The 26,163-nt window shown below is 48.0% G+C and overlaps 1 protein-coding gene across 1 annotated transcript in view; it reads left to right on the top strand.

The window, feature by feature from the left end:
* FBXL19 (F-box and leucine rich repeat protein 19) overlaps positions 1-24,040 on the top strand; it is a 75,343-nt gene extending 51,303 nt beyond the window's left edge. Inside the window, 11 exon segments of the mRNA XM_068243921.1 lie at positions 130-216; positions 661-831; positions 3,460-3,492; positions 4,201-4,832; positions 13,728-13,891; positions 15,012-15,176; positions 19,374-19,444; positions 19,446-19,484; positions 19,486-19,594; positions 22,065-22,220; positions 22,223-24,040. Coding sequence (XP_068100022.1) covers positions 130-216; positions 661-831; positions 3,460-3,492; positions 4,201-4,832; positions 13,728-13,891; positions 15,012-15,176; positions 19,374-19,444; positions 19,446-19,484; positions 19,486-19,594; positions 22,065-22,220; positions 22,223-22,254 — 1,659 coding nt within the window. The 3' untranslated portion in view covers positions 22,255-24,040.
* Positions 24,041-26,163: the final 2,123 nt, after the last annotated feature.

Genomic DNA, 26,163 nt, shown 5'->3' with positions numbered 1-26,163 from the left:
CTCTAAGTGTCCTGAATATAGGCAGAGGCAGTGGTAGCAGTCACTCTGTTTGCTGCAACTTCACATTTGTGTTGTTCCCCTTACATGTGTCCATCTCCCTTGTAAATACAAAATACACTGTTTCTTCAGATGGGCAAGGCCGAGGCCGTTATCAACACAGAGATTCCTAACTGCTGGGAGTGTCCACGATGCAAGAGAGAAGGCCGGACGTGCAAGGTATGGTGACCTATCAGAATTGTGTTGGGAACAGAAGGTGGAGGACAGGGGGATACAGGTTGCAGAAGGACTGGCAAAGGACAGGGGTGTACAGGTTGTGAGGTGGAGGGGGATCAGCAGAGAATGGGGAAGGGTTCAGGGTGTGTGGAATCTGTCTGTGGGGTGGAGAGGAACTGGCAATGGACAGGGGGATACAGGTTGTGGGTGGAGAGGGACTGGCAGAGGACGGGGGTAAAGGTTGTGGGGTGAAGGGGGGGAACTGGCAGAGGACAGGGGTACAGGTTGTGGGGTGGAGAGGAACTGGCAGGGGACAAGAAGGTACAGGTTGTGGGGTGGAGAGGGACGGGGGGGGGGGGGGGGTTACAGGTGTTTTTGTATATAGTGTCATTCTTCTTGGCTTCTGCTTGTGAAGGGAAGGGTAACTGACTTGTGTAGCTTTTCCAGGACTCCCTGGATGGGTCGGGGAAGAAGCGTCCGGATAATGGGGAGGACGCCGTGCGGTGGAAGCTTACAGACGATCCGGCTCCGGGGAAGAAGAAACCCACAGAGGATAATCAGGGACACAAGAGAAAGAAAGAGAAGGAACCGGTGCAGGAAGCCGGAGTGAAGAAAAAGGTAACTATGCCTAATAGTACGCCGCACAATACTGATACCCAGCTCTGCCTCTAGCCATGTGCAGAAAGGTTGGCTACAAGTCGATGCAGTGGCGTAACCATTGCCCCTGCAGCTGTGGGTAGGCCCGCAGTCCAGTAGGGGTCTGGATCTGCCTGTAATCGGTGCCGATCGCCGGCAATTTTTAGAATAGATGTTCCCATACTCTGCTCTCTCCAGCTCCCTGCAGAACCCTCAATAAACCCTTGTTGTCCTCCCCCTGCACCCTCAGTGTTTCCACTCCAGGCCCCAGTAATCCCCTTTATTAAAAAGTTAGAAGCTTACCTTGGTAGAGGTGTGCCTGTGGATCCTCCAAAGTCTTCCCACACCCTTTTCCTGACCACGGCTTTTCCACCAGCACCTTCTAAAACGGGTCAGGAACCTTTTTGTCTGAGAGCCATAAACTCCACATTTTTAAATGTATTTCCATGAGAGCCATACAATATGTTTCAAACTGGGACAGTGTGCATGCGCAGCAGAGGGCTTACGTCCCTGTTGCCATGGTTATGTGTATACAGTTTATCCGCCAGGCAGCGGAAGTGTCAGACACGTCTTCAGCTTCTCTGTGGTTTCAGTAACATCAGCAATTTCCCCGAGAGCCAGACAGGAGAGATACCGACTAACAGCTTGTACAATTAGCTAGCTGACTTGGGGGTTGATTCACTTTGTAGGATGAGATCCCAGCACTTTGGCCCTATAAGCTGCTTGTCAAGTGACAGACAGCCTATTGAGCCAATCAGTGCGGGGATCTCATCCTACAAAGTCACTGGACCTGACAGGGTCCAGGGTGGGACAATTGGAGCAGCTGTTAGTTTTGGGGGAGCGCGAGTAAGTCAGTAGTGTAGCCGTAGCGTGCCTACTTTAAAAAAATGTTACTTGCGTTGCCACACTAAGCTGCGCTGCTTGAGCAGTGTAGCTTAGTGAATCAACCCCTAACTGTGAGCCATATGTAGCCATCAAAAGAGCCACATCTTGCTCCTGAGCCACAGGTTCCCTACCCCTGGTCTAAAACTTTGTAGCTGCTAGGGATGGTCAATGAGGAGCAAAAACATTTGAAGTTGAGGCAGTGTTGTTCAAATGTTGTATGCGCATTGATGCAGGTTGAATATGATCCAATCAAATTCTGCTGAGGTAAAATCTGATTGGTCCATTTTCATACTGCATACAAAATTTGCATAATACTGCATCAACTCAAAATTTGCATGTCATTGACCATCCCTAGTGGCTGCACTCCTTTGTGTAAGCGAGCGTGGTCACAATGCGCATGCCTGCACAGTAGCATGGGGCTGCTTGTGCACAGCGGAGAAATCTGACCATGACTGACTCTTGCACCTATGCAGTGGGGCCGCACTCATTCAGTGGGTGCCAGTGCTTTATCGGAGGGGGGGGGGGGGGGGAGACACCTGCATTATCTGGCGTCTTCTCTCTATTACGTTCTCTAAAGTGGGCACTTTTCCCCTATAGGTACACTTTAAACGCTGCTCACTAGGCATGATCAGATATGCAAATTGTGCAGCTTGAAAATGGACCAATCAAATTTTAAACCTGGATTTAAATTGATTGGTCCATTGGGCTGTGATCTGTAGTTCTACCCCTGAGTTTATGTATCCTACAGAATGTGAAATGTGAGCCTGTAAAGACTGCAGATGGATGTCCAGCAAATGAACAAATGCGATCGTTTTTACCCATCTGTGGTTGGAGAATCTCTCTCAGCAGCTAAATGGATTAGAAGTACAGTATTTTGAATGCTTGGTTCTCAGTGTGTTGTGCTTGCCACCCGAATCAATCAATCAATTGGAGCTCCAGGGTCGTTTATAAATGCCTCTATAAGTAGTTAGATTGTCCAGATGGCTCATGGTGAACCAGAACCCCTAAGTGTTTGATCTTGTAACCTTACAGTAAAATTGACTGAAGGTTAGGAAGGGATTTTTGAGCTAATGGCTATCATTCATGAAAGTGCTGTCGGTATGTAGAATCAGTGCGGGAAAACACGGCTGGCGGTGTTTTAGACTTCTGGGTGGGCATTCATAAAAAAGTATCCATGTGCGGTAGTGTGGAGATTCCCCCGAACTAGGCAGGCGGTAGGCTTGCGGAGACACGGAAGCTGCCGAGTTGATACATTTCTCCGTGTTCCGCTCTGCTGCAGCTGCCTGGGAGGTCTGTGTGTCTCCATTCACTTACATTGTTACCGCCACATCAGAGGGAGCAGTACTTCCCGACCTCACACCGCTTGCGGTGATCTTTATGAATTAACATTTTGCTACATTTGTTCAGATAATCACAGCACAAGGCGGTGATTTATCACTCTGCTCGGTAGTGTCATTTTTTTCATGCGGAAAGAGGCTTTATGAATGCTGACTTTGCTAAGTGGTCGGTAAAGTCAGCTGTTTTAAGCATTTCCGCATGCGGAAATGCTTTATGAATGATAGCCAATGTGTCCTGTCGGTGAATGTGGTCTGTTAGTACACTGCTATGCTGAGGTTATATGGAGGGTGGCTGCTTTGTTTCCTGTGCTACAATCTGGACAGGAGTGGCAGGTTTCATACATGTTTCCAGTCCAAGGATTTTTATCAATTTTTCTTTTTCTTCCAGGTGAAAGCGGAGAAGGATAAAAAGATTAAGAAGGTAAGTGTTTGTCAACCGATCTAGTAGTCCGAGATCGCCTGATTTTATAACTGGGGCTCCATACGGTGGTCAAGATGGTTGGCCCTTTGACTGGGCCGCCATACTGTGGTGGTCATTAACAGGGTTATTTGTAGCTGAGGCTCCATATTCTGGTGGTCAGAGATAGTCAGGGTTTTGACTGATGGTCCATATTCTAGTGGTCAGGTTTACGACTGATGGGCTGTAGTCTAGTGGTCAAGGATGGTTAGGTTTATAATAACCCATATTTTAGTGGTCAAAGATGGTTAGATTTGACTAATGGTCCATATTCTAGAGACGTTTAAGATGGTCAGATTTGACTGATTGCCCGTATTCAAGTGATCAAAGATGGTCAGGTTGGTTACTGATGGTCTGAAATTTAGTGGTCAGAGATGGTCACGTTTGAGTGATGGTCTGTATTCTAGGGGTCAGAGATTTATAGATGTGGCTCTAAACTCTGGTACTCTGAGATGGTCAGGTTTATAGTTCATGCTCATGTCTTGTTGTCAGATTCGTGACTGATGTTCCGTACTGGCTTTTTTTTGTTGTTGTTTGTTTTTTTTTCCTTCTGTCATAAATGGTGAGAAAAAATAAACTTGAGTGAACTTTTTAAATTCGGAGTATGCTTGTGTAGATTTTGGACATGCTAATCTTGTGATATTACATTTCCTCTCTTCTCCCCCTCTGCAGGAGCCTCAGACCCCAACTGAACCCGCCCCGGTGTTGGATCGGTCCCACCAGCGGGAGAAGATAGAGCGTTTCAAGCAGATGTGCCAGATGTTGGACCGGGCCCACAGCACCACCTCCAGCTCCAGCTCTGACTCAGACTCTGATTCGGACTCCAAGGGATCACGAGGGAGCAGCGACACAGGTGAAGGCGGAGACAGCCGGACCTCTCGGGTCAGCTTTAGTACCAGCTCAGATGAGGACGACGACCGAGGAGGCTCAGCCACCGATGGCCAGAATGGAACCAGAAACGGCAAACAGAAGTCGCCCAGGTCCAACTGCCGAGAAAAGGAGAACAGGAGAGGCGCAGGGGTTGCTGCTAAGAAGGGAACTTGTAGCAGGAATGCTGCACAACCTTTATCCAGGAGCCAACTTTTAAAGAGACCGCTTGTCCCCTCACCGCCAAAGCCCCCTCCCCTCCAGCTAGAGAGACATGTGGTACGACCCCCTCCTCACAGCCCAGAACCAGACTCTCTGCCCCTGGACAGTGGAACGGACCATGTCATGCAGAGAGGGGTGTGGCTGTCTGTGTTCAGGCACCTAACACAGAAAGAGCTGTGTGTTTGTATGCGGGTGTGCCGGACCTGGAACCGGTGGTAAGATCTCAATCCATATTTAAGTGATGGGCCTCGCCTATAAGATCTGAAGCTCTTATGTGATATATAACGGCATTACTGGTGTAGATCAGCAAATCATTGTATAAGCTGGCACCTCGCTGTGTATGGGTTATCTGTGTGGTGCTCTGGGGTCTGCAGAGGTACTGGGAATACATTGATGGTCAGAGTGTTTGGAGGACCATACAGTGTAGGAGGACCTGTTCACCCTGTGGCCATAATCCAATTACCCTTTTTCTCCTAAATTTCCTCTTAGGAGATAATTTCTCATAATCTGTTTAAAATAGCTTTTGATACCTCTGCAACTGCAAAAGTAACAAGTACGGTAGGTGAAAGTACCGGCAAAATTATTTTCTTCCTTGATGGTGGTTTAAAGCCTAGGTTCTCAACGTGTGGTACATGTACCTTAGGGGTTACTTCTGATGGTTCCAGGGGGTACTCAAGCTTGATATACTTAACAAAGACTAACATTTTAGAGTTTTTTAGAAAATGTTAAATCTTAAACGACACCAAGTTAGTGTTTGAGGGCCCATTTACACTAGAAGCGCTTTTCTGAGTGTTTTTGCGATAAGCGATTTTTAAAATCACTCCCATTTACTTTCATTAAAATTGTGGTAAAAATCACCACAATTTCGCGGTCGCGTACGTGAATCCAGGTGATTTTTTATTTTTTTTTTATTTTTTTTTACAGCGATTTTAATGAAAGTGAATGGGAGTGATTTTAAAAATCGCTTATCGCAAAACACTCAGAAAAGCACTTGTAGTGTGAATGGGCCCTTAGCGAACTAAAAGCAATAGTAAATGCTTGGAAATTGTTTAGAACCAATTATCTACTAGGATTAAATATATATGTCAACGGGGTACTTGTGATGTTTACTATGCTGGGGGTACTTGGTGAGTGCAGGGTGGCTGGATGGTGTAATGGTTAAGGGCTCTGCCTCTGACACAGGAGACCAGGGTTCGAATCTCGGCTCTGCCTGTTCAGTAAGCCAGCACCTATTCAGTAGGAGACCTTAGGCCAGTCTCTCTAACACTGCTACTGCCTATAGAGCGTGTCCTAGTGGCTGCAGCTCTGGCGCTTTGAGTCCGCCAGGAGAAAAGCGCTATATAAGTGTTTTGTCTTTTGAGAAAATGTTGAGAAACGCTAATTTTAAAGGATACCTTAGTGCTAAAAATATGGCAAAAATTCTGCCGTGTGTGGGTAGTAGTGCATTAGGCTTACCGCACCTCCCTTGCCCCGGCATCAGCCTCAGTCTTCCTGCAGAGCGGTGTTCTGAAGTCCTGGTCAGCACATGTGCAGTATCTCCATGACGTACACGCGCACTACCGCAGGAAGATGTACCGGCGCGCAAGGGAGGTGCGGTAAGCCCCCAAAACTACCCATATACACACAGAGTAGGCGTCATTTTTGCCATATTTTTAGCACTAAGCTATCGTTTAAAGCGGACCTGAACTCAGAACTTCCTTTCTGCTCTAAAAGATGAGCAGCAGCATTAATGACCAAAAAAAAAATTACAGCTGTTACAAATCCTGCAATAAATCTTGTCTACTTCCTGCTTTCATGAAAGCAAACAGGGTTAACAACGTGTTTACAAATTGGCTGCTCTGCCGAGGCAGCCAGGATTCCTTTGCTGAGATCAAATTACAGTTGTGATTAGTCACAGATGAGGGGGAATTGGGATAAATTCTCTAAATACACACATGTTGCATTTCTCTGTTTTCCTTCTGTCCTGTGCAAGAGTTCAGGTCCACTTTAAAAGGCATTTTATTGATCTGGTAGGAAAATATCACTTAGTCTTTCCCTGAAAATAAGAGTTTTATATTTTTACTCTAAAAGATGTGCTAGGGCTTATTTTCAGGGGATGTCTTCTATTTCTATTAGGAAGTGTCTCTCAGCAGAACATTTCCTGTTCCTGTGTACTGTGATGATCATGGATTTGAAAGTATACTACTGATCAGGCTCTTGCCCTGTCTTCCCTGCACAGCTGATAACCTTGCAGTGTGCTGAGATGACAGGATCAGTGCCCAGTTGGCACTGCATCACTGTGTCCCCACTTACTGGCTGCCTCTTCCTCCTCTCTAACTTCTGCTAGGATAGGGTGACCAGGCGTCCTCTTTTCCCCGGACAGGTCCACTTTTTCCGACCTGTCCGGGGCGTCCGGCCGGTTTTTTGAAATGCCCGGGTACAGGGGCGTCAAGCTAGCTGACATGCATATCACTGACTGATGCAGAGGCTCGGCGCTGTTGTAAGAGCACTGCCTGCTCTGAAATGATAGCAGCAGCCGAGCAGGCAGCGTCACAGATCTCCAACAGTCCACAGCCTCCAGCTTCTTCCTGTATTGGATGTGGGGCCCCGCCCCCTTCCTGTCCCGGCCACACAGCGGCACTTTCAATGTGTCTCTGTGAGACACAATCTGGTTACAGTATGGATGTTGTGATTTTCCCCGGGCCAGAGGAGATCAGCGCAGCAGCAGCACGGTGAGTGAGGGGGAAGGACTTCTGGCAAGCTTTCTGATTGGCAGGCTAGCAGGGAGAGGTAAAGCAGTGCACTCTGCAGTTTACAGAAGTTAGCTGTCATTATTGCCTGTATCACTGGCTGCTGTGAGTGACACAGAGTGCCCTGCACTATTGATTTATTATTCTGATCATAACAATGGATCAATAGTGCAGGGCAGTCTGATGTTGCAGTGGCCAGTGATACAGGTAATGCTGACAGCAGACTTCTGGGAGAAGCACTGTATAAACTGGGGCAGTTTAGATTAGCTTGACTGCATCTCTCCTCTTCCAGTGTCCCTTCCCAGCCCCCCTCCCCCTCTGCATTTATCAGCATGCTCCTGTCAAACGGGACAAGTGAAGGCTGCAGACCTGGTGAGATCTCCCTGCTGTTCCTCTTTTCTCCCATACTGTGTGTGACTGTCTTTATCCCCTCTGCAATGCCTCCACTTCTTATACCCCCCTTTTCTCTTTCCCACATTTCTCTTCCTTTTGCCACAAAATCATGCATGTGTCCTCTTTCCCCCAAACTCCCTACTCTATTCTCTTCCCTGGCTCTTTTTCTTTCTCTCTTTCCTACCATCTCCTTCCTATTCTGTTCACCTTCCTCAGGGTGTATAATCAGCAATGTCTGAACTTAAAGCCTAATGTACATGGAGCGATCCTGCGGCTCGATTAGCCGCCGGATCGACTCTGCCGCATCCCCGCACATACCCGCTTGCCCGTGTGTGCGTCGGATTCGATCCCCGCCGGCGCCGCTTATCTTCCGCTCGATTCCCTGCCATTGTCCGCTCGTGGGGAACGAGCAGGGAATCGGCCGCAGCGAGATGGGACCTGTCGGATCTTATCAATCGAGCAGCATCAGCGGCTCGATTGATAAGACACATCGCTCCGTGTAGACCCAGCTTTAGAGTCTGAAGCCTACAAAATGACATCTTCTTTTAGGCAGTCCTCTTCAGCACTAATGGCATAACTGAAATGCCGCTATCCTGCAGCAAAACGAGGCCTTAATCACTACAAATACTAGGGTAAAAATCCACGACTTTCCAGGTCGTGGATTGTGCTGCCCGGGGAGGCAGAGCTTAGCGCTGTAGCTCTGCCTCCAGAATAGCAGCGTTTCAGTTATGCCATCAATGCTGAAGAGGACTGCCTCAAAAAAAGAGGTAATTTTGTATGCTTCAGACTCTCTTTAACTACCTTAATGTTATTAATTTATATAGCACAGATGTCTTCTCTGGTGCTTTACAGGTTACATAGTCATGTCACTAAATGTCAGGGAAGGCCCTGTCTAGGGGAACTCACGGAGAAGCAAGTGATCAGTTTGAATTTTTTTGGCTACCTATACTCCAGCACCTATAGCTCGCTACCTAAACTGAGGGCACCTCGTGTACGCTATCTCGTATGGTTACCGAGGACTACCTGCATTTTGCTAGTATTTGGCTCCACCCACAGCACATCTTGGCCACACCCAATTTTTCAGTGCGGCGCGCTTTGCGCTTTCTTTGGTGTTGATTTTTTTGTCAGTGTGCTTTGTGTGCCACTAATTTCGGGGAGGGGGGCCTCAAGTCAGTGCGTGCCGCTGGGGTGATGGAAGAGGAGAGGATGTATGTGTTTAGCTGGAGCTGCCATGCGGTGAGTGACGCACACCGAGCAGACATGAGTGGGAGCAACTGTGCTGAGGGCGGCAGGAAGAGCATTTTGTGGGGAAATGTGCTGCCAATAAGATTGCATTTTTGGGGAAATGTGCTGCCAATCTGATTCCATTTGTGGGGCAATCTGTTGCCAATCTCATTGCATTTTGTGGGGAAATCTTATACGAATCTGATTGCATTTTGTGGTGGGCCGGCCCTCCACCATGTGGTCTGGGAAAAAAAAACGGCCCTCCATGCCCGTGAAGTTGGACAGCACCCTGCTAAGGTCTTGTAGTATTTGGCCCCTCCCATGACCACGCCCACATGCTGTTGTGATCGTCCTCTTTTTTTTGGAAATCAAAATATGGTCACCCTACGCTAGGGCTTATTTTCGGGGTAGGGCTTATATTTCAAGCATGCTCAAAATTCCAACTAGGGCTTATTTTCAGGGAAAGAGGGTAGGAGAAAATTCAAGAGAAAAAGTAAATTGAACAAAGGCCTCCCTGTGTTGTGACTGCAGTGTGGTCTCCCCCCTTGCCCTGCAGAGACTGGTTGTACACTGATGGTTTGTAACTAGCAATGATCAATGAAATGTAAGCCACTCAGGGCTGGTGCACACCGAGCGGCTTTTTCAGCGTTTTCAGATCCGCTTGCGGCTGCGGATACGCTTGGTCAATGTATCTCAATGGGGTGGTGCACACCAGAGCGGGAGGCGTTTTGCAGAAACGCATACTCCCGGGGTGAGGCATTTTTTTTGATTTCGGATGCGTTTCTGTCTCAATGTAAAGTATAGGAAAAACGCAAACCGCTCTGAAAAACTCCTGTTCAGAGCGGTTTTGCCGGCGTTTTTGTTACAGAAGCTGTTCAGTAACAGCTTTACTGTAACAATATATGAAATCTACTACACCAAAACCGCTACACAAAACCGCAAAACGCTAGCTGAAACGCTACAGAAAAATAAGAAAACGTTTCAAAATCTGCTAGCATTTTGCAGATCTGCTAGCGGGTTTTGGTGTGCACCAGGCCTCACTCCAGCTTTCGTTCAGACTCTCTGCCAATTGTGTGCAGCTTCCGGGACTGGGACGATCAAAATCAGTGCTTGACCCAATTTCAAACTGCATACTGTTTACATGAAGACAAAATTTACATCCCATTGACCATCTCTGCATGCTTGAGTGATGCAAATCCATGTTCATTACGGCTGCGGGCGTGGCCCATCACTGTAATTGGAAAAATTGGGAGACCAAAAACCATATACTCAATGGTGCGTTACACCAATAATATAAAAGTACAAGGATATATAGTAATAAAGCATTTTTGAACAGACCGTTTCAAGATCTTAAATTTTAATGTATCAAAAAGTTATTTTGTAAAAACAGAATTCACAAATCTTAAATCAAATTCATCTTTGCAAACAACATCCCATTATCAAGTTCCAAAAACATATGTTGAAGCATGCAATTGTTTAAAAAGGCTGCAGTTTCAAACAATTGCATATTTCAACATATGTTTTTATTACTTGATAATGGGATGTTTGCAAAGATGAATTTGCTTGAAGATTTGTGAACTCTGTTTTTACAAAATAACTTTTTGATACATTAAAATTTAAGCTCATCTTGAAACTTTATTTTTTTTTTTTTTTTGTCTCTTCAGAAATACTTTTTTTTACTATATATCCTTGTACTTATATGGGGACGTGGCCCAGACAACTGGTTGAGGCATGGCTGGGGGCGTGGCCCAGACAACTGGTTGAGGCATGGCTGGGGGCGTGGCCCAGACAACTGGTTGAGGCATGGCTGGGGGCGTGGCCCAGACAACTGGTTGAGGCATGGCTGGGGGCGTGGCCCAGACAACTGGTTGAGGCATGGCTGGGGGCGTGGCCCAGACAACTGGTTGAGGCATGGCTGGGGGCGTGGCCCAGACAACTGGTTGAGGCATGGCTGGGGGCGTGGCCCAGACAACTGGTTGAGGCATGGCTGGGGGCGTGGCCCAGACAACTGGTTGAGGCATGGCTGGGGGCGTGGCCCAGACAACTGGTTGAGGCATGGCTGGGGGCGTGGCCCAGACAACTGGTTGAGGCATGGCTGGGGGCGTGGCCCAGACAACTGGTTGAGGCATGGCTGGGGGCGTGGCCCAGACAACTGGTTGAGGCATGGCTGGGGGCGTGGCCCAGACAACTGGTTAAGGCATGGCTGGGGGCGTGGCCCAGACAGCTGGTTGAGAGGCATGGCTCAGGGCGTGGCCCAGACAGCTGGTTGAGAGGCATGGCTCAGGGTGTGGCCCAGACAACTGAGAAGCATGGCTGGGGGCGTGGCCCAGACTGACTTTCATGCAGCTGGGGGGGGTGGACTAGTCAAAGTAACTTGCTACTCCGTTTGGTTGGATTCCAAGCGGTGTAAAAATATTTGCAACAACTTGACATGGGTTGTTACTGACCATCTCTTACGTCTACTCATTTTTGATTTGTCAGCCAGTCTGCATGGCTCAGGTGGGGCTCACACTTAATATCGTGTGCGTTTATGTAATATAAAACACAAGCGTGTTTTCTCACCGCAGTAGGAAATAAATACCGGCAGTGCTGCTTTTCTACGCACATCGCGTTCGATTCCGTGTTGCTGACAGTCAGCTGGCTGACGGGGAAAAAATAGTGCAGATCTGTCCGCGGTGAAACGCTGCAGTTTTTGCCTGTGGACTCAAGTGTGACCCCTCCTCAAGCTTAGGCAGTCAGCTGAACCTGCGTGTGTATTTGCATTTGCCTGAGTGTGTTTTTGTCAGCAAAGGCCTTTCTGTGTTGAAATGATCTCCCAAAGGCTGGGCTACACGGGCAACTGGTGTAGTAACCCTTCCCTAAGGCCTGCAGCCTGCATCACTGTTAAAGGATACCCGAAGTGACATGTGACATCATGAAATAGACATGTGTATGTACAGTGCCTAGCACACAAATAACTATGCTGTGTTCTTTTCTTTCTCTGCCTGAAAGTTAAATATCAGGTATGTAAGTGGCTGACTCAGTCCTGACTCAGACAGGAAGTGACTACAGTGTGACCCTCACTGATAAGAAACTCCCCTTTTTTACCTCCTTCTTTTTTTTTTTTTTTTTTTTTTTCTCTCAGAAGCCATTTTCTGCTAGGAAAGTGTTTTATAGTTTGAATTTCTTATCAAGTCAGGACTGAGTCAGCCACTTACATGCCTGATATTTAACTCTTTCAGGCAGAGAAAGAAAAAAAGGAACACCGCATAGTTATTTGTGTGCTAGGCACTGTACATACACATGTATCCTTTAAAGGACAACTGAACCAAGAGGGATATGGAGGCTGCCATATTTATTTCCTTTTACACAATACCAGTTGACTGGCAGCCCTGCTGGTCTATTTGGCTGCAGTAGTGACTGAATCACACCAGAAACAAGCATGCAGCTAATCTTGTCAGGTCTGCCAATAATGTCAGAAACATCTGATCTGATGCATGCTTGTTCAGGGTCTAATGCTAAAAGTAAGAGGCAGAGGATCAGCAGGGTTGCCAGGCAACTGGTATGGTTTAAAAATAAATATGACAGGCTCCATATCCCTCTCGCTACATTTGTCTTTTAACAGATTTTTTTTTGGGGGGGAATAAATTCCACCTCTTGCTATAAATTCCTCCCCACACACCTACCTTTTCCCAGTCCTAACCCCCCCCCCCCCCCCAAAAAAAAAAAATCTGCCCCCTCCCTATGGCCGCTAACTCCCCCTTTCTGTGATGTTACACCCCCATTTTATTCTGTACTCCTGTCAGCCATAAAGCCTGACCACCTCCTGTCCGATGTTACACGCCCCCCTCCCCTGGGGGGTGGGGTCTGTCTTAAGCCTCACCCCCTTTCTGTGTCATTCCCAGGCGCCCCTTCCCCACCTATCTTGTCTTCCCTTCCTCCCCAGTCTACTCTCCTCACCTGGTCTATATCTCATGTCTGTTTCACCAGCTGTTTAGTCAGTGGCCGCTGAATTCTGTAGACACTGGGAGGTTGTGGGGAGATCTTGGCTCCAGTGTTATAATGGGGCATCGCGGAGGCATGCAGTCATCAGGGGAAGGGGGTCAGCGGTACATGCAGACATCACACCCTCGTGCTACACTGCCCATCTTTTGTGATGTAACACAATATTCTTCTCGCCTCTTATTTCTGTCCAGGCTCGGGATAGATTCCGCTCACCATGGATGGCTTAGTATCGGCTATATACCGGTTACTGTGGATGGCTGAGTACCGGCTAATATACCTGTCACCATGGATGGCTGCGTATCGGCTATATACCGGTCACCATGGATGGCTGCGTACCGGCTATATACCGGTCACCATGGATGGCTGCGTACCGGCTATATACCGGTCACCATTGATGGCTGCGTACCGGCTATATACCGGTCACCATGGATGGCTGCGTACCGGCTATATACCGGTCACCATGGATGGCTGCGTACCGGCTATATACCGGTCACCATGGATGGCTGCGTACCGGCTATATACCGGTCACCATGGATGGCTGCGTACCGGCTATATACCGGTCACCATGGATGGCTGCGTACCGGCTATATACCGGTCACCATGGATGGCTGTGTACCGGCTATATACCGGTCACCATGGATGGCTGTGTACCGGCTATATACCGGTCACCATGGATGGCTGTGTACCGGCTATATACCGGTCACCATGGATGGCTGCGTACCGGCTATATACAATCCTCCTCACTCTTCCACTCACTGTATGCCTCTCCTGACTCTGCAGGTGCTGCGATCGACGACTGTGGACCTCCATCGACTTGAGCAGGCGGAAATCAATCACCCCTCCAATGCTGAGCGGTATCGTCAGACGACAGCCGGTCAGGCTAGACCTGAGCTGGACCAACATATCCGAGAAACAGCTGACCTGGCTGATCCATCGTCTGCAGGGTGAGAGGGGGATTGTGGGAAATCTGCCTGTAACCGGGAAGACGCTCATACAATGTAGATCAGGGCTTTAAAGAACATAAACTGGGACCACAAAGAGATGACTTTGCTTGCCTGGGGCTTCCTCCTGCCCTAAAAAGTATTTAAAGTGAACCAGAAACGTAACACCTTCATGTATTTTACCATATATATCAGTGGGAACATTAGAGAAAACACCTACCCTGCTCTGTTTCATCTTTCACTGCTCAGCCTGCTTGTTATCAGCCCTGATAAAATTCCCGACTGAGCATTCAGTCTGGCTTTGCTAAGGAATCCTTATAGCAGAGTCATTATAGCAGAGCCAAAAGGGGGCAGGCTTGGGCTTGAAAAGACATCAGAGAAGACAGTCAGCTATAATGATTCCTGAGCAAAGCCAGACTGAATGCTCAGTCGGGAATTTTATCAGGGCTGGTAACAAGCAGACTGAGCAGTAAAGAATGAAACAGAGAGCAGGATAGGTGTTTTCTCTAATGTTCCCACTGATATATATGGTAAAATACATGAGGGTGCTTTGTCTCTGGTTCACTTTAAGGGCCCCCCAGTGTCTTTAGGGTGTCTTCCATTGTGCTGCTGTCCCCCCCCGCCCCCCTCTCAGAAAAATCTCCTCCATCCTGGAGTTACTGGGCATGTGCAGTTGCGTCTGCATGCCTCCATCAGTTACACTCCCATCACAGGAAGTATTCTGTGGATGCGTAGCACCTTCTTTTGCAAGCGCTGCTGCCGACTGGCACGTGATTGATCGCGGTTGGAATCGCGCAAGTTTGGTAGCCCCCGACCGAACCTGGTTGGAGATTTGAGTGTACAGCGGCACAACAGAGGGGACCCTAAAAGACTGAGGGGCCTCAAAGATTATGGCGGGCTTGAAGAAGCTGCATCTTTGTCCCAGTTTAGGTGTGCTTTAAGCAGCCAGTCATGTTTTAGCTTTAGTTCGAAAACATTTTGACTGGCTGCTCTGGTCAATGCTTTAGTTTTGGCTTTAGGCTTTTTTGCTTCTGGATTTTAGGGGTTTTGTTGTGGTGGTGGGTTTTTTCTTTCCCTGTTTTGGCTTGATTGGCCTTTTAACTTCGTCTCTTTCCTCTCACAGGATTAAAGGAGCTTCTATTGGCTGGCTGCACATGGAGCGCAGTGTCCTCTCTCTGCACTGCCTCCTTCCCCTGCCTGTTGCTGCTGGACCTCGGCTGGGTACAGGGCATGAAAACCTCACACCTCCGAGAGCTGCTCTCTCCCCCCTCCTGCGACGGCAAAACAGGTGAGTGACCCTTTACTAACCGCCTAACAGCACACAGGTCTAAACTGCATTCCTGCAGTTCTGATGCAGTCCAGCAGGTGACACTGTTCTACAGGAGTAGAGATGAGGCTAATGTATTCCTGCAGTTCTGATGCTGTCCAGTAGGTGGCAATGTTCTACTGGAGTAAAGATGGTCAAAGAATTGCTGACTTTTCTGGCTTGTATTGAAATTGGTACACAACTGTTTTTAACCTGGGACCAGTCACATGTATTTGCTGCTAATTTCTTTGTTCTTTTTCCAGGACTAGTCATTTTTATGTTGGACAACTGTAGTGAGAGTAATATGGAGACTGCCATATGTATTTCCTTTTAAAGTGGATCCTGGATAAACCTTTACTCATTGCATAATTGTTCCTTGTTTATAGGGCATTCCTCAAGGCAAATCCTTTTTTTTTTTTTTTTTTTTTTTTTTTTTTTTTATACTCTAATTCCCTATAAACTAAACAAGCCTCGCCCACAGCTTTTCCAGAGAGCCTTGGCACTGTAGCAAGGGCTTATGGGAGCTCAGTCTGGGGAGGAGGAGGAGGAGGTTACTAGCCAGAGATGGCAGAGGGGAGGAGAGCGGGTCAATTTGTCACAGCATGAGTGCTGGAGATACAGATCAGCTTGCCTGTGTGTAATGTGACAAGCAGAACATGGCTGCTCTCATTGTATCACATAAATAATTATATACTGATGATGCTATTAGCAGCTAGATTTGCTGTGTCTAAACTTGAGATAAAATATATAGACAAGTTACTACTTAGTTTTTTCATCTCTGATACGCTTTAAGCCATAATAGTTGCCTGGCTGTCCTGCTGATCCTCTGACTCTAATACTTTTAGCCACAGCCCTTGAACAAGCATGCAGAAGATCCGATGTTTGACATTATTGTCAGTTCTGACAAGATTAGCTGCATGCTTGTTTCTGGTGTGATTCAGACACTACTGCTGCCAAATAGACCAGCAGGGCTGCCAGGCAACTGGTATTGTTTAACAGGAAATAAATATGGCAGCCTCCAGATCCAATAGCGTGGCTCATGCATAACCAGTTCAAATATAATAGAACCAAATGTTGTCCTCCGCTCCACAGGTGGATTGTTTACATGTAAAAAAAAGGTGGTGGGAAATTTGGGCATAGGGTGAAGCCAAAAGAGTCTCACCCTGCTGTGGCAAATATCCCAGCAGCGTTAATGACTATTCCCCCCCAGGTTCAGCACAGTGGGTGTAAGATGCAATTGGCCTTCCAGCTATTGCTGGCGGCCGAATCGCGCTGCTTTTATTGCAATTTGTGCTCTGTCTTTTACCAACACCCAAATTGCCTTCTGAGCCGGTAATTTCACATTACAGCCTATGGCGGCGCCCAAATGTCCATAGTGGCGGGCGCCCCTTTTATCTGCCTCGGGTGGATCACCCCTTGTGGGGCTGCTCACATGGAGCAGTTTTCTAGCACTTTTTATCATTTAAATTGAAAACCTTTAAAGGGGCACTACAGCGAAAAATTGCAAAATTTAAAATATGTGCAAACAGACAAATAAGTACTTTTTTACAGAGTAAAATGAGCCATAAATTACTTTTCTCCTATGTTTCGGTCACTTACAGTAAGTAGTAGAAATCTGACAGAAGTGACAGGTTTTGGACTAGTCCATGTCTTCATAGGGGATTCTCAGCAAGGCTTTTACTCTTTATAAAGATATGATGATGCCGGCCAGCTTCCCTGCTTGCTACAGCTTTTTGGCAGTTAGACAGAGCAACTGTCATTCACTAAGTGCTTTGAAAATAAATATCTGAGAATCCCTCCATGAAGAGATGGACTAGTCCAAAACCTGTTGCTTCTGTCCGACAGCTACTACCTACTGTAAGTGAAAGCCACATAGGAGAAAAGTAATTTATGGCTCATTTTTCTCAGGGAAATCTATTTCTCAGCACATATATTAAATTTTACAATTTTTCGCCCCTTTAACAAATACAGACCTGGCAACCAAAAGCTGTTTTCGTTTCAAGTTCTTTCCATCACTGACACATCAAGGTGTACATAAAACTGAACTGAGAAGTTAAAACATTTCATTCTCGTCAGTTGAACAAATGAATGTTCAGCACATACGTGTGCCGTTACAAAACGTTTAGGCGCCATACAAAGTTCCAGCGACTCTGGGTCGCTGCAGAATAACCCTGCATGACTTCTGCACCAATGTGCAGCCTGGCTTTCAAGGGTGTGAAAGACTGCAGGACTAACTAAGGTTCAGGAGTTGGAGGAAATTTGGGGGTACCTGGAGTATGAGTCTGTGGCTTCATAAACTGAGTTGAATGATTTTTGTACTGACTGCTAACAACTTTACCAAGCTTTAACCATTCCTCTGCTCATTTCACCAAAGGAACCGTCCAGATTGGCAGCACAGAAGGGAAATTGATTATGTAGAAGGCCTTAAAGGAGAATTATAGTGCGAGGTATATGGAGGCTGCCATATTGATTTCCTTTTAAAGTTAACCTCCGGACTAAAAATAGACTCAGCAGCACTGAAAAGGCTTGGTGTTTCTTTAACAGTTTCACAGCATCAGAACTTTGTTTCTCTTATACAAGCCCAATTTTTAGCTGCACAGAAGAAAACTGCCCGGGCTTTTTTCCCCTGATGCTGTGCAAAGCATGATGGGATTTCTGATGTTGTTGTTCTCGTTCTGCTGTTTTGGTGCAATTTTTTTTCCCTTCACATTTTGAATTTGACATTTGAAGCCTAGCGTGTGCAGCTGGGAGGGGTAATCAGGACACAGGACAGTTGGAACTGTGTCTCCTGCTCCTTGTCACCTCCTTTCAACCAAAAAGATGGCTGCCCCCCATGACAAAGATGGCAGCCCCCATGAATCACAAACATTTGCCTGTTCTTTTAAAACCGTGTGGGTAAAAGATTATATTACCCATCTATTCTAATTAACATAGCTAATGTAACTTAATGACAGTATATTTGTTTAGGCTGAAGTTCCCCTTTAAGCAATACCAGTTGCCTGGCAGCCCTGCTGAGCTATTTGCCTGCAGTAGGGTGAATCACACCAGAAACAAGCATGCAGCTAAAACTTGTCAGATCTGACAAATGTCAGACACCTGATTTGCTGCCTGCTTGTTCAGGGTCTATGGCTAAAAGTATTAGAGGCAGAGGATCTGCAGGTTAGCCAGGCAACTGGTATTGTTTAAAAAGGAAATATGGCAGCCTCCATATACCTCACTACAGTTCTCCTTTAAAGTGTAACTGTAAATACAATTTAAGCACAGTGTTAACTTCTGCAAGCCCCCAGCAGCCGCCCTGTCCCGCGCCGGTCCTGCCCGAGTCTGTTCTCCTGCCGCCAGCTCCGTTCCTTTCCTAGACTTCAAAGTCGACGCCCCTGCCAAGCGTATCCTTTCTTTGCGGTCCCCCTCTGCAAAAGCAGGGGACGTGAAGAAAGGATACGCGTGGCCAGAGCCGCGCATTGCGCAGTGGTCCGGCGGCGTAACCGAAAGTAGCTGGCGGCGGGAGAACGGCGGCTCGGACAGGACCGGCGCGGGACAGGACTGCTGCTGGGGGCTTGGGGAAGCCCCAGGTAAGCAAAACAGTGTGCTTAAATTGTATTTACAGTTCCGCTTTAAGACTCCATATGTTCAAGATTACCACCCAGTCAGGCCTCTTTTCCACAAGCTGCTGAAGTCTGGGAATCCACCCCCTGTTAGGTGCTACCGGTCACTGTCCAGGCAGTGCTCGGCATGGGCGGTGAACAATCGCCTCTCCCTCCTTTATGTAGTTGCATTTGAGCATGGCGGTTGCTATCCTCAGTCGTAACTTGACAATTTTTTATTTTTTATACACTGTGTAAACGCCACCATGTGTTTCACGGGACACGCGCCTTATTACCAATGCTGCCAATCGGCTGTATGTATTTGCCGCTGGATGACGCATGTGACCAGGAGGCTGAACTGCCTGACAAACGAGCAGGCCAACCTCCTGTGGAAGAGAGGCTTTAGACCGTTGTGAGGGAGGCTACATGTTTCACCTGTGATTGTATAGAAAAAATGTGGGGCGTCTGCCCGTTGTCAGAGGAACAGTTATGAAAACCATGCTTGGTAAATCTTGCTGGAAGGCGTGGCTTCATACATGCTGTACTTCCTGTGCACACAGGAAGGAGCCGTGCCTGATGTCTTTCTTTTTTCCACCAGGTGTGTCGGACGCTCGGGGCCGGATGCCCTCTCTCTCCGAGCTGCGCCTTAATGGTCTGGATATGTTGGACCGGCACCTTGCGATTGCTGCTTCGCTACACTCCACGTCTCAAACCGTCTGGACCTGAGTCACTGTGTCCAGCTGGGCGACCATGGGGTCCACATACTGACCGCAGCCACCTCTCCCCTGAGGGACAGCCTCACTCACCTCAACCTCACAGGTATCTCTTCCATGACGCCGTGCAAAGCTGCCAACTGCTGATCACTTGTATTCCATTCATAAGCGAACCTGTAGCTACCAGCCTCACATTTACTCTCTACTCTGTGGGCTCCCTGCTTTCTGCTCTGTAACTGCCCTTTTATGGGTACCTGGTACACTGCTTCCATCGTAGCTCCAGCCCACTCAGAGCAGCCCTGTATACTGTCTTAGATTACCTCTGTTCCCATAACTTTGTCCTCTGTGGCTACTCTAGCTTGCTAAGCATGTCAACTTTGCTCTTATACTGTTATCCACCCTCTGAGGGCTCCTCCCACATACTGCTCTTGTTATCCACCCCTCTGAGGGTGCCCTCCCATGCACTGCATCTGTAACCCGCCCTCTGAGGGCTCCTCCCACATGCTGCTCCTGTAACCCACCCTCTGAAGCCTCCTCCCACATACTGGCTTCTGTAACCCGCCCTCTGAGGGGCACCTCCCGTGCGCTGCTTCTGTAACCCGCCCTCTGAGGGGCTCCTGAGGGGCCCTCCCGTGCGCTGGCTTCTGTAACCCGCCCTCTGAGGGGCCCTCCCGTGCGCTGCTTCTGTAACCCGCCCTCTGAGGGGCCTTCCCGTGCGCTGCTTCTGTAACCCGCCCTCTGAGGGCCCTCCCGTGCGCTGCTTCTGTAACCCGCCCTCTGAGGGGCCCTCCCGTGCGCTGCTTCTGTAACCCGCCCTCTGAGGGGGCCCTCCCGTGCGCTGCTTCTGTAACCCGCCCCTCTGAGGGGCCCTCCCGTGCGCTGCTTCTGTAACCCGACCCGCCCTCTGAGGGGCCCTCCCGTGCGCTGCTTCTGTAACCCGCCCTCTGAGGGGCCCTCCCGTGCGCTGCTTCTGTAACCCGCCCTCTGAGGGGCCCTCCCGTGCGCTGCTTCTGTAACCCGCCCTCTGAGGGGCCCTCCCGTGCGCTGCTTCTGTAACCCGCCCTCTGAGGGGCCCTCCCGTGCGCTGCTTCTGTAACCCGCCCTCTGAGGGGCCCTCCCGTGCGCTGCTTCTGTAACCCGCCCTCTGAGGGGCCCTCCCGTGCGCTGCTTCTGTAACCCACCCGTAATATGAATTCACAAAACCTGTGAAAATGGTCAAGCAAAGCACCTGTTAGTCACCAAGGCACTTTATTTATAGTTGGTTTGCAGTTTCAGAGCACATAAAAATAACTGACAGCCCTTAAGTATTTATTGATTAAATGTTAGATGTAAAATGTATAACTACAGAATGATGCTCAAATGTCGAGAGGTCTTTCAGCTTGATGAGATATTTCACAAATAGTCCTGAGGGCCCCATATGCACTAATGGGCATCTCAGGTTCAGGGACCTGGGCACAGTTTACGATCAACAAAGCAGTCCCGTTATGAAGCCGGTGATATAGGGGTGTTGGCTTCCTTTTATACTCCTACAGGCACACAATCCAAGCCTAATTGGTCAGAGCTGGATTAAGGCAGAATGGGGTCCTAAGCAAAGTAGCAGATTTGGGCCCCCCTAGAATATCTGAATTATGTACCGTATGTATGGAGTTGGAGGACGCAGCACAAAGAATGGTAGTGTGCCTTCTAAACAGGTGAGAAGGCGGAGGGGGGGGGGGGGGGGGGGGGTGGGGGGGTGCAACATACAGCAACTGATATAACTAATGGGGGGGGGGGGGGCTGATAGTTTGTCCAGCCCAATTTACTTAGTTTAATATGCTTTTTGTTGCTGCACTTTTTCTACAAGTTGTCCCCCTTTCACCTTACCTATAGCTGGAAGCAGCGGAACTGTATGTTATCCCCTCAGGCAGCAAAGGCTGTATTGTGTATGCCTCTTGTGCTCTCTCCACGTAGTGTCACAACCCCTCCCATCAGTGACTGAGAGGAGGGGGCAGGGAGAAGATGTCTGTAACTGGTAAACAGCACAGACGCACTACAATACAGCCTGTGCTGCTGGAGGGGTTAATTTAAACAGCTGCCCTGCTTTCAGCTGTGATCAGTGTCATTTGCCAGGGCCAACGGCTGCTTAGTGTGAGTGTGATTACGGTACCCTCCTGCCGGGAGGAAAAGGGCCTGATTACATGCTGATTGGGGACCCTTTAAACTCGGGCCCTGGTCTTCAGACACCTTTCCTTCTAAGGCTATTGTCATCTGCCCAACAAGGCTTATTACATATACTTTAAAGAATGTTCCACATGATGAAATGGTCCATGGTAAAGGAAATGGCTGAAGTAAAGGAATGTTAACTATTCACATACTAATAATGGCCACTATATGTATTAACCTGTATTAACCTGTATATCCCAGATCAGTGGTAATTGGATGAGGCATAAGAATATATAACTAAAACTACACCACACGCAGTTACTTCCATTTTTCCACTTTCTGTGGGTTCTCCATGGCAACTCCCCTCATCTGGTGTATTGTTAAGTTGGCTCCAGCCATTAAACTTTTACTAACCCCCTTTCCCTCCCATTCAGGGTGTCACCGCCTGACCGACCAATCTCTGGCCTTCTTCAAACGCTGCCCCCGCCTGCAGCTAGTGGACTTGCGCTCGTGCCGCCTCCTCACCAGCGAGGGCTTCCAGCGGCTGCTCCAGGACCCACCAGCCGAACCGGACATAAAGCCTTTCCAGTGCGCGAGGAACAGGTCCTGAGCCGGGAGACCTAGCAACGGGGGGCGGGGCTCCCTGCATGGCACTCCGCCCCACCCTGGGGCTTTTCTACTGTATCTGCCTCCTTTCACCTGCTCGGCCTCTGCTGCTGGGCTTGGAAAGCGAGGTTGCACTGAACTCCTTGACTTGAACTGTTGAAATTGCCAGTAGGTGGCAGTGGCGAGCTGTCGCGGTTTCTGGGATTGAAGCAGTAACTGTTGCGGGAGGGGAGGGGGGGGAAGAACTTCCTGCTTGCTGGACTTGACCGCTGGGGTGTGGACACCCTGCAAATGTTTAAAGGAAAAACAAACAAAGGTACAGACGGGCTAAAAACCTCTCTGCAGCCCACCCCGGGCTCGTTTAATGTGTTGTCGCCCCCTCCCTAATCTGCTACGCCTCCCAGACACGATGCAATGCATGCGTAGCCATGTCGGGGCACTAGAGATGGGTGGCGGCTTACTGTTAAGGGGTGTGGGTGTGGTTTTTGGGGTGGCGGGTGACACTCTGCAGGATGGAATTGTGGGAGGGGGCGGAACGGGTCTACTGATGTCACAGACTAGTTTATTTTTATTTTATTTTTTTTTACTTCTGTTTTTTTTTTCCTCGGGACGGAAAAGGGTCGAATTGGGAAAGTTTTTGGGGCACAAGACTGCAGGGTTTTTAGGGTTCGGCTGATTTGCTCACTGAATGCCGTCCCGCTAAAGGCGCTACGTGGTTTCCGCGGGGGATGGGGGAGGCGCCTCTAGCCTTTCTTCTCAGGGTAAGGGCGATTAGTAGCCTGGCGTGCTGCTAGGCCAGGGTACATAGATTCCAGTCTTAGCTCACTCCTATTTAAAAGTGTACATTCAACTTGTTTTGTTTTTTCTTTTTGTCAAATTTTCAGTATTTAACACAAAGGCGACTGATTTTGGCAACTTTGTAAACCGTGTTTGGCCCCGCCCATCTAACGCCTACAACGACAGTGCAGGCTCTTGAAGTTTCTCATCCACCTACATCCACTCTTGCTTTACCGATTGCCACTCTGTGCCCTATTCTCTGCCATTACCTTCAACTAAAGGAACTGGTTTAGTGCTGTGCACTGTGAGTGGTGGAGTACGCAGCTGCTCTTAGTCGAAATCTAAATTGGACATTGCTGCCCGTGGGGGGTTTATGTGAAAATTGTAAAATTCAAAATATGTACAAACGTAGACTAATGCGTACGGTTTTTCCAGAGTAAAATGAGCCATAAATTACTTTTCTCTTATGTTGCTGTCACTTACAGTAGGTAGTAGAAAAGCAACAGGTTTTGGACTAATCCATCTCTTCATAGGGGATTCTCAGCAAGGCTTTTATTCTTTATAAAGATATTCCTAAAAAAGGATTTAAACAATGATGCTGGCCAGCTTCCCTGCTCCCTACACAGTTTTTTGGCAGTTGGACAGAGCAACTGTCATTCACTAAGTGCTTTTGAAAATAATTAAATCCCTGAGAATCCCCCATGAAGAGATGGACTAGTACAAACCCCGTTGCTTCTGTCAGAGTTCTACTGCCTACTGTAAGTGACAGCAACATAGGAGAAAAGTAATTTGTCTCATTTTACTCTGGAAAAAAACACACTACTTGCCTGCACATATTTTAATATTTTTTTTTTCTCTTGCCATAGTGCCCCTTTAACTTACCCTTTCCACGGCCTTAGCCGATGTGCTCCACTCGCTTTCCACGTTGATTCTATGCTTCATTTTTCCGGGTTGAAGGAGGAAGCCTACAAGTGAAGTGGAAAGCGAGTGGAGGACATTGACTAAGGCCTTGACATGGGTAAGTTAACACCCCCCCCCCCCCCCCCCCCCCCCCCCCCCCCCCCCCCCGTGTATCGTAGTGCACAACACTTGACTGGTTGACAATTCAGTCATGTAGAGTTATGAACACACTGCAATGAACTGCCTCCCCATAGACATGGTACGTTTGCTCTACTGTAGCAGAACAAAGCAACTGCAAGTACTTTTCCCCTGACAGTTTCCCAGAGGGATGGAGTCCCGATCTTGACAGGCATTGTGCGTTTGTACACCTTTAGGCTGTTTACATTTCCCCAATTTTGATTGGCCAATTTTACCACCTGTACGTAGTTTGAAGGCTAACCGATTTTAATACTGTAAGCAGATTGTATAGGTAAGCTCTCCTACTACGTGCATGGTGGGAATTCTGGCCAATGATCGACCAATTTAAATTGGATGGGTGTACACACACCTAGGGGGGTGTGTTAGATGCTGAATAGAGATGGTCACTGAGAGAACCAACAATTCTCATGCAATTTGTATGTAGGGTTGAACGCTGCCAATTATATGCGCTTTTTGCCAATTGAATTGCCTAGTTCCTAGAGTCCTACAACTTCATGCTGGAATTGTCTGCAACCCATTGGGGGGCGGTCTAGTCCTGATCAGCAATGCAGTATAACTGTTACTGGCATAACTCCTTTTTAGGATACAGGCCTGTCACTGCAGTATGTACAGTATTAGTGGCTACACTGCAGCCTGTACTGATAGTAATTCAGCTACAGCGTGGGCTGGTCTCTGTATGTGCTTCTAAGAGAGTCATGCTGCCGGTAAGTCCTTTCTTCTCCAATCCTTGGTTGTATACCCCCCACTCTTATGCCCCTGCAGGTGGTATCAGCACTCCACTAAAAGCAGCATGTCCAGTCACAGTCATAGGGGTAACATGCTTGTACTTTGAATCAAAGCCAAAATCAGTAGGATATATATACAGCATTATTTGTTAGAGCTTTATGTATGCACGATTTGGGTAAAAATAAGCAAATATCTCCCCTGCCACCTGTTGGTGGGGGGGGGGGGGGGGGGTTAGCTTCAGCGCTTCCGCTTTTATCAGGGAGAACTTCAAGAGCCAGCGCAGCCCTGAAAGAAGGGTGAAGGAATGTCAAGGCACTGTTTACAAAGATTGATGGTAAAAATTGATTGTATAATTTTCCGTCAGCAAAGTCTAGAACAAATAAATACGATGGTGTTCTTATGTGCTTGCCCAGGCTCCTGAAGTATCCATTCTGTAGCATGTCTTTCTGCGCACAGCATATCTACATTCCCCCTCAAGAACCAAAATCTGCTCTTCCCCTTTAACAGAATCGCTAAAACTGCTGATTTTAAAAAAACTTCCATTTTTTTAAGTGTTTTCATACAAAGAAGGTATTAGGAAAAATCATTTTGAAAACTAAATTGTGAAACATTCCAAAATAAAAAAATGACCAAAACCTGATTCCCCATTTTAAAGGCCTCCTGTGAAATTGATGGTGACGGCGCTCTTCATGCTGAAGCGGCTCCGCAGGCACGGTTATACTCGCACGGTTTCAGCACAGCCACGCTCATGCATGGAGGACTGTGACTGCGATCTTAAGGAGGGTCCCGGGCAGCGGCAGTAAGGGGGGGTAAGGACACTGGAAGCCTCCAATACCTTTTAAAGAACACCTGAAGTGAGAAGCGTATAGAGCCGGGGTAGGGAACCTTGGCTCTCCAGCTGTTAAGGAACTACAAGTCCCACAATGCATTTCAGGAGTCTGACAGCCACAGTCATGATTAATGCATACAAATGCATGCTGGGAATTGTAGTTTTATCACAGCTGGATAGCCAAGGTTCCCTACCCCTGTTATAGAGGCTGGCCTCTTTCCTTTTTAAGCAATACCTGTTGCCTGGCTGTCCTGCTGATCCTCTGCCTCTAATACTCTTAGCCGTAGCCCCTGAACAAGCCTGCAGCAGATCAGGTGTTCCTGACTGAAGTCTGACTGCATTCTCTCGGTGATTCAGGCACTACTGCAGCCAAATAGATCAGGAGTGCTGCCCGGTAACCGATATTGTTTAAATGGAAATAAATATGGCAGCCTCCATCTTGACAGGCTGTAGTGAGGGGTATATAGAGACTGCTATATTTTTTTAAGCAATACCAG

This window comes from Hyperolius riggenbachi, chromosome 7, assembly GCF_040937935.1.
Source record: "Hyperolius riggenbachi isolate aHypRig1 chromosome 7, aHypRig1.pri, whole genome shotgun sequence".
Classification (NCBI taxonomy): Eukaryota; Metazoa; Chordata; class Amphibia; order Anura; family Hyperoliidae; genus Hyperolius; species Hyperolius riggenbachi.
The sequence above is the reverse complement of the archived record's forward strand: the minus strand, read 5'-3'. Positions and strand labels throughout refer to the sequence as shown.